General features: G+C 47.3%; 1 protein-coding gene and 1 non-coding gene across 2 annotated transcripts; one reads left to right on the forward strand and one right to left on the reverse strand.

The window, feature by feature from the left end:
- The first annotated feature begins 3,709 nt into the window (after positions 1-3,709).
- LOC123106852 (histone-lysine N-methyltransferase, H3 lysine-9 specific SUVH1) lies at positions 3,710-7,517 on the forward strand. The gene is made up of 3 exons (XM_044528890.1): positions 3,710-3,841; positions 4,725-6,817; positions 7,113-7,517. Exon 2 carries the CDS (start codon positions 4,734-4,736, stop codon positions 6,780-6,782), a length of 2,049 nt encoding a protein of 682 aa, XP_044384825.1. The 5' UTR covers positions 3,710-3,841; positions 4,725-4,733; the 3' UTR covers positions 6,783-6,817; positions 7,113-7,517.
- Positions 7,518-7,572: 55 nt separating this feature from the next.
- TRNAV-CAC (transfer RNA valine (anticodon CAC)) lies at positions 7,573-7,646 on the reverse strand. The gene has a single exon. It is a non-coding gene; the product is annotated as a tRNA-Val (tRNA).
- Positions 7,647-8,326: the final 680 nt, after the last annotated feature.

The following is an 8,326-nucleotide window of genomic DNA, read 5'->3' on the forward strand; positions in this document are numbered from 1 at the left end:
CCAGATGTTTCCTGAAATGTTTGATTACGAGAACACTTTATTTGGGCCAAAGGGGAAAGCCCACAAGGTTTTTGGAAAGTGCAAAAGGAAGTTTTGCAGAGTCCAGGGGCCAGACGCCAGGGTCCCTGGCGTCTAGGTCCAGACGCCGGGAACCCTGACGTCTGGCCCTGGAGTCCGAGAAGGACTCTTGCCTTTCGGATGAAACCGACTTTGTGGAGGCTTTTACTCCAAGTTTCGACCCCAAGGCTCAACATATAAATAAGGGGTAGGGCTAGCACCCAAGACACATCAAGAAACACCAAGCCGTGTGCCGGCAACCCCGTCCCCTCTAGTTTATCCTCCGTCATAGTTTTCGTAGTGCTTAGGCGAAGCCCTGCGGAGATTGTTCTTCACCAACACCGTCACCACGCCGTCGTGCTGCCGGAACTCATCTACTACTTCGCCCCTCTTGTTGAATCGAGAAGGCGAGGACGTCACCGAGCCAAACATGTGCAGAACTCGGAGGTACCGTGCTTTCGGTACTTGGATCGGTCGGATCGTGAAGACGTACGACTACATCAACCGCGTTGATATAACACTTTCGCGAACGGTCTATGAGGGTACATAGACAACACTCTCCCGTCTCGTTGATATGCATCACCATGATCCTGTGTGTGCGTAGAATTTTTTTAAAATTACTATGTTCCCCAACAGGAATATCCTTCATTGACCGTGAGAGCTTGTGATGGGCTAAGTTGGGACACCCCTGTAGGGTTTTGAACTTTCGAAAGCCGTGCCCGCGGTTATGGGCAGATGGGAATTTGTTAATATCCGGTTGTAGAGAACTTGACACTTAACTTAATTAAAATGAATCAACCGCGTGTGTAGTCGTGATGGTCTCTTTTCGGCGGAGTCCGGGAAGAGAACACGGTCTTGTGTTATGCTTGAATGTAAGTAGTTTCAGGATCACTTCTTGATCACTTCTAGTCCACAACCGTTGCATTGCTTCTCTTCTTGCTCTCATTTGCGTATGTTAGCCACCATATATGCTAGTGCTTGCTGCAGCTCCACCTCACTACCCCTTTCCTACCCATAAGCTTAAATAGTCTTGATCTCGCGGGTGTGAGATTGGTGAGTCATCATGACTCACAGATACTTCCAAACAGTTGCAGGTGTCGATGATACCAGTGTGACGCAACTGAGCTCAAGTGGGAGCTCGATGAAGATCTTATTCGTTGTGTTGTTTCATTTCCTGTTGATCAGTAGTGGAGCTCAGTTGGGACGATCGGGGATCTAGCATTTGGGGTTGTCTTTCTTTATTTTGGTTCCGTAGTCGGACCTTGATTGTATTCTGGATGATGTAGGTTTAACTTGTATTTGTGTGAAGTGGCGACTATAAGCCAACTCTTTATCCCTTTCTTATTCAATACATGGGATGTGTAAAGATTACCCCTCTTGCGACATGCCTACCATGCGGCTATGCCTCTAAGTCGTGCCCCGACACGTGGGAGATATAGCCGCATTGTGGGTGTAACACGTGCCGACGTCGATCACATCGACTATGGAACCATTTCCCACGCGCATCGTCACCTCGTCCTTAGCCAATCTTCGTTTAATCTGTAGCCCCTGTTTCGAGTTGCAAATATGAGCAACAGAACCAGTATCAAATACCCAGGCGCTACTATGAGCATTAGTAAGGTACACATCAATAACATGTATATCAAATATACTTTTCACTTTGTCATCCTTCTTATCCGCCAAATACTTGGGGCAATTCCGCTTTCAGTGACCAGTCCCTTTGTAGTAGAAGCACTCAGTCTCAGGCTTAGGTCTAGACTTGGGCTTCTTCACTTGAGCAGCAAATTGCTTGTCGTTCTTCTTGAAGTTCCCCTTCTTCCATTTGCCCTTGTTCTTGAAACTAGTGGTCTTGTTAACCATCAACACTTGATGCTCCTTCTTGATTTCTACCTCCGTAACCTTTAGCATCGTGAAGAGCTCGGGAATTATCTGATCCATCCCTTGCATATTATAGTTCATCATGAAGCTTTTGTAGCTTGGTGGCAGTGGTTGAAGAACTCTGTCAATGGCACTATCATCAGGAACTTTAACTCCTAGTTGAGTCAAGTGGTTGTGGTGCCCAGACATTCTAAGTATATGTTTACTGACAGAATTATTCTCCTCCATCTTGCAGCTATAGAACTTATTGAAGACTTTATATCTCTCAATTCGGGCATTTACTTGAAATATTAACTTCAACTCCTGGAACATCTCATATGCTCCATGACGTTCAAAACGTCGTTGAAGTCCCAATTCTAAGTCGTAAAGCATGGCACACTGAACTATCGAGTAGTCACCAGCTTTGCTTTGCCAGACGTTCATAACATCTGGTGTTACTCCTACAGCGGGCTTTGCACCTAGCGGTGCTTCCAAAACGTAATTCGTCTGTGCAGCAATGAGGATAATCCTTAAATTACGGACCCATTCCATGTAGTTGCGACCATCATCTTTCAACTCAGCTTTCTGTAGGAACGCATTAAAATTAAAAGGAACAGTAGCACGGGCCATTTATCTACAGCAATATAGACATGCAAAATGCTATCAGGTACTAAGTTCATGATAAATTAAAGTTCAATTAATCATATTACTTAAGAACCCCCACTTAGATAGACACCCCTCTAGTCATCTAAATGATCACGTGAGCCATATCAACTAAACCATGTCTGATCATCACGTGAGATGGAGTAGTTTTCAATGGTGAACATCACTATGTTGATCATATCTGCTATATGATTCACGCTCGACCTTTCGGTCTCAGTGTTCCGAGGCCATATCTGCATATACTAGGCTCGTCAAGTTTAAGCAGAGTATTCTGTGTGTGTAAAACTGGTTTGCACCCGTTGTGTGTGAACGTAGAGCTTATCACACCCGATCATCATGTGGTGTCTCAGCACGATGAATTATAGCAACGGTGCATACTCAAGAAGAACACTTATACCTTAAAATTTAGTGAGAGATCATCTTATAATGCTACCGCCGTACTAAGCAAAATAAGATGCATAAAGGATAAACATCACATGCAATCAAAATAAGTGATATGATATGGTCATCATCATCTTGTGCCTTTGATCTACATCTCCAAAACACCGTCATGATCATCATCATCATCGGCTTGACACCTTGATCTTCATCATAGCATCGTTGTCGTCTCGCCAACTATTGCTGCTACGACCATCGTTACCGCTTAGTAATAAAGTAAAGCAATTACATGACGATTGTATTTCATACAATAAAGTGACAACCATAAGGCTCCTGTCAGTTGACGATAACTTTTACAAGACATGATCATCTCATACAACAATTTATATATCATCACGTCTTAACCAATTTTTTCGTGTCGACAAAAAACACGCGGACAAAATGGGTCGACGCGTTTGCCCTAAGTTCGTGAATTTCACACTTTGGCTACCCAGCTGTCACCGACGGGAGTGGCATTTTTGCCAGGCCGAGATGAAGTGAAGTGACTTTGACCGGCAGATGTCTTAATAAGCTGCCACCGGTGAGCAGCGTTGAACCGTTTCCAGCAGCACGGATCTCGAGAATGATCCAACGGTGGGCAGTGAAAGCGCAGAAGCCCAAGAGGCGAGCTTCGCCAACGCGTGACCGGTGACACGACCGCCTGGCACTACACGTGTAGGCCCTGAGAGCTGAGACGGCTTCACCGAGGGGAGGGGGGAGCACAGGCAAGTGGCCTTTTTACCCCACCCACCTGTGGCCTCCAAAGAAGTGAAACCACAAGGCACCAGCGAGCGCTTCGGTGGAGAGAGGAAGAGCTTTCGCCTTTCGCTCCGACGGCGTCCTCCAGGTCAGTCAGCTCCCAGCAATCTTTCTTGCGATTTCCTTTTCTGGCGTTCTTGAGTAGGAGTAACTTTAGGTTTTGGATGATCGTAGCTGTGGAGAAATGGCCTTCTTTTCTAGGTTCCTCAACGTTCCTCTTCTTGAACTCTGTTTCTTCTTCTTTCTGTCGATACCGGCATTTTTGGTTCGTAATATGTGAGGAGGAAAGGAACATGGAAGAACGTAGCATGCTGAAATAGATGTGTTTTCTGTCGGTTTAAAACAACCCCAATCTGTACTACATTCATATGGTATGGATACTTCGACACAAAGTAACACAGTAGTGAGCAGAGCAGCATATGTGTTTTCCTCTGTTTCTTTTGTTTCGATAGGAAGAAGATTCCTCTGTTAATTCGCAAAAAAAAAAAAAGATTCCTCTGTTTCTGCTTGCTGCATTTCACAAGATCCTGTTCTTTCAGTTCAAAAGGTTATATCATTACTTGAATCTACAGATTTATTCTCTTTAAAAAAACCTGACCTCCCTTTCTTAAAAAGATTACCGTGTGAAAAAGATCACACTTCTTTTAGTAAGTGTAAAAAAAGATTTCAAACGAATCCTACTCGTCAATCAACATGCCATTTTTACACTGCCACCATCGCATAAATTTGCATGTTAATTCCACCCAGCCAACAAACCAGTGATCAAATTATCAAAATATGCAACTTTTCTGTCTCCGTGTTGCTGCATTTCACTTCACAAGATAATACAGTTCTGTCCTGTTTTCCCAGTTCAGAAGCTGATACAACTTTCTGAATTTACATATAATCATATTCTTCATTTGATCATATCTGATCTTCCATATACAGCAGCTAGCATCTATTAAGTCTATCCTGTTTTTCGCTACTGCCAGGAGTTCACCATGGGGAGCTTGATTGGCGAAGCAGAAACTGCGGAGCAGCCCCTGGACCCGAAGCCACTGCACTCACTGGCGCCCATGTTCCCTACCCCTCCAGGGTATGATGTGGCAATATCCGACCCACCATTCTTCTACATCACACCAATACAGCAACACCCTGGGCCGGCTGCAGCTTCATTTGCAGGGCCGCCACCACAGCAACACCCTGGGCCAGCTCCAGCTTCATTTGCTGGGCCGTCACCAGGGCCAGGGTCCGCAGTTCCTCTCAAGGCTACACCAATCTCGGCGGCATTTCCCGCGCGGCGACTCAAAGAGGAAACCTCGGATGAGGATTACACTCCTGCTTCCGAGAAGAGGAAACCATCTTCATCTTCACCCAAGAGGACAGCCAAGAGGGTTCGGCAGGCCGGAGACTCCACTGCAGCCAACACCAAGCAGAGACCGATCAGGAGGAGCCTGAGCAAGGAGCTAGCCGGCTGGCCGTCCACATCGGACAACCCACGGGAGGCGGTGGAGGCGACCATGGCCATGTTCGACTCGCTCCGGCGCCGGACGCTGCAGCTGGATGAGAAGGAGGGCTTGGGCAGGCGCGCCGACCTGAAAGCCAGTGTTCTCATGAACCATAACAACCTGAAGATCAACACCCTCAAGACGATAGGCCCCGTCCCGGGCGTCGAAATCGGAGACATCTTCTTCTACAGGATCGAGATGTGCATCGTGGGGCTGCATGCGCCATCCATGGCCGGCATCGACTACCTGTCCGCTAAGCTTGCCGGGAGGGACGAGAGCCTGGCCGTGAGCATCATCTCGTCCGGCGGATACGAGAACGTCGAAGATGAGACCGACACCCTGGTGTACACGGGCCAAGGAGGCAACAGCCGGCGCAAGGAGAAGCACGACCAGAAGCTGGAGAAAGGGAACCTTGCTCTCAGCAACAGCGCCAGCAAGAAGAACCCGATCAGGGTGGTGCGCAGTGCGCGGGACCCTTTCTCCATCACAGCAGGCAAGGTTTACATCTACGATGGGGTGTATCGCGTCGAGGACTCCTGGATGGACACGGCCAAGAACGGGTTCAGCGTGTTCAAGTACAGGCTGAGGAGGGAGCCGGGCCAGCCTGACGGGTTTTCAGCCTGGAAGATGACAGACAGGTGGAAGGCGAACCGCGCCACAAGAGAAAATGCCATCGTGCTGGACCTGTCATCAGGGGCTGAGATCCTGCCTGTGTGCCTTGTCAACGAAGTCGACGGCGAAGGGGGGCCGAGCCACTTCAAGTATGTCACCGGAGTGAAGCACTCGAGACCTCTTGGTAGGAACAGGCCATTGCACCACTGTGAGTGTACTAGTGTGTGCATGCCAGGTGACCCCAATTGTTCGTGCGCGCGGCAGAATGGCGGCGATCTTCCCTACGACTTAGACGGGGTGCTCGCGAGGCATGTTCCTTTGCTGTATGAGTGCTCTCGTGACTGCCATTGTACCAAGAACTGTCGAAACAGGGTTGCACAGAAAGGTGTTCAGCTCAACTTTGAGGTTTTCCGGACCGGAGAGCGTGGATGGGGTCTCCGATCATGGGACCCGATCCGTGCCGGCGCATTCGTTTGCGAGTACGCCGGTCAAGTCATGGACGAAACTAACATGAGCATGGATGTCCAGGAGGACGAGTACACCTTTCGCACAACATGTCCAAGTGACAAGGCTCTGAGATGGAACCTGGGTGCAGAGTTGCTCGAGGAAAAAGGTGCAGATGATGCCACAGCTGAGAGGTTTAAGAAGCTTCCTGTCGTGATAAGTGCAAAGGATGCAGGCAACGTTGCTCGTTTCATCAACCATAGCTGCTCCCCGAATCTGCTCTGGCAGGCTGTGCAATATGACCATACCGATGACAGTTATCCGCATATCATGTTCTTCGCCATGAAACATATCCCTCCCATGACTGAACTGACATATGATTATGGCATAAGAGGGGCTCCTCCGGGCCTCAAGGGGAAATCTCCCCTGGCTTGCAAGCTCAGGCCATGCTTCTGTGGATCTGCAAACTGTCGAGGTTCTTTCTGACACAAAATTTGCTGGGCATAAACAAGGGAAACAAGGTAACTAAACAGATGTCATTATCTCTGTTCCCTTTGTTCCTTCTAGGTTTTCTGGTCATGTTTAACAAGTACCAAGTACGTATGTGTTCTCTAGTCACATGATAAGTATTTTTATTACTCATCAGTTGATGTTGATGGATTTATTAGTCGTGTCTTTGCTGGAGAAGAACGTATCCTACACACTACTAATCCATAGTAGACAACGTAACTATCTGTCTTCAGACCCAAACTGCTTCTGGATATCCAATCTGTGCCTTGGCCGCCAAACTGATGCTGATATTGTTCTCCTTTTCAGGTTATTACGCTGATGTATGGTAGGAGTAGATCGTGGCTGGGCGGTCCAGCGGAGTAGCCAGCGTCTCTGTATTTTGGACAAGGGAGCATTCAGAGTAGGCAGCCGTCCTCTCTGTGGTATTTTGTATGCCGGTGGTGGCCAAGAGTGTGTCTGGTGGCTTCTGTGATGCAAAATCATGTGTAGTAGATGTTGCATATGCAGGCGTGTCATGTGCAAATCATGCAGCAGCTGTCATCTATAAGACCTGAACCATCTGGCATCATGTGTTCTTACTTACTGTTGCACCACCGCTGCTGCTTTTGCTCTCTGAACTGCTTCTGTGAATGGAAGAAAGTGAAGGACCTTGTTTGGTTTGGTATCCTTGATGTCCTCTGTAGAAGAAGTATGCCAAGTTTGATCAGATTTTTGTAAAATCTATATGCTTCTCCTGCGGAGCAAAAAAAACATAAAAAAAGTAGACTGTCTGAGCCCAGGTTCGAACTGGGGACCTTTAGTGTGTGAGACTAACGTGATAACCAACTACACCACCCAGACCTTTGTGAGAAGCACCTTAAAATAAACCTATTTAACAGACTAGTTTGTTGATGGAGTAAGGGTATCTGCACCGACAAATCAAAAGTTAGTGTCATCAATAATTAATCTAGAGCCTAAGCAACCCCTTGATAAAATACGGGATTAATAATGGTTCAGAGGATGCGTCGATGCAAACGAGCCCGTCCGATTCCTTCCAGCCTCAACACGTGCACGCGAAAAGGGCTTGTTGACGCACGCGATGCAAGTTAACAAATGCACTTGCACCAGAAGCGATCCGATGGCGCTTTTGTCCCCCTCCACTTCTTTCCCTCCGGACCGTCGGTATCTACGAACACGACGCTTCAAAAAAATCCAAGCACACTCTTCTCTCGGACACGTATTTAAACTGCTACGGAAACTCCGCGCAAAGAAGGCTAAAACACAAAGAGAAAACCAAATCAAGTGCAAAACAAGCATAAACATAGCACGCCCTAGGTGCATGGTGAGTGTAGAGAATGGTTTGGTGCATCGATATCTCATTGATCGTGCACTAGTCACATATATACTCCCTCTGTTTCAAAATAGATGACCCAACTTTATACCAAAGTTAGTACAAAGTTGGGTCATCTATTTTGGAACGGAGGAAGTATATACAGAGGGAGACAGACACAATCGGTACTGCATACAAGACCCAGACCTAC

The sequence above is a fragment of the Triticum aestivum genome, chromosome 5A, assembly GCF_018294505.1.
Source record: "Triticum aestivum cultivar Chinese Spring chromosome 5A, IWGSC CS RefSeq v2.1, whole genome shotgun sequence".
Classification (NCBI taxonomy): domain Eukaryota; kingdom Viridiplantae; phylum Streptophyta; class Magnoliopsida; order Poales; family Poaceae; genus Triticum; species Triticum aestivum.

What these genes read in the sequence shown, in the direction of transcription:
- LOC123106852 (XM_044528890.1), top strand. Translation starts at nt 4,734, where the DNA reads ATGGGGAGCTTGATTGGCGAAGCAGAAACTGCGGAGCAGCCCCTGGAC.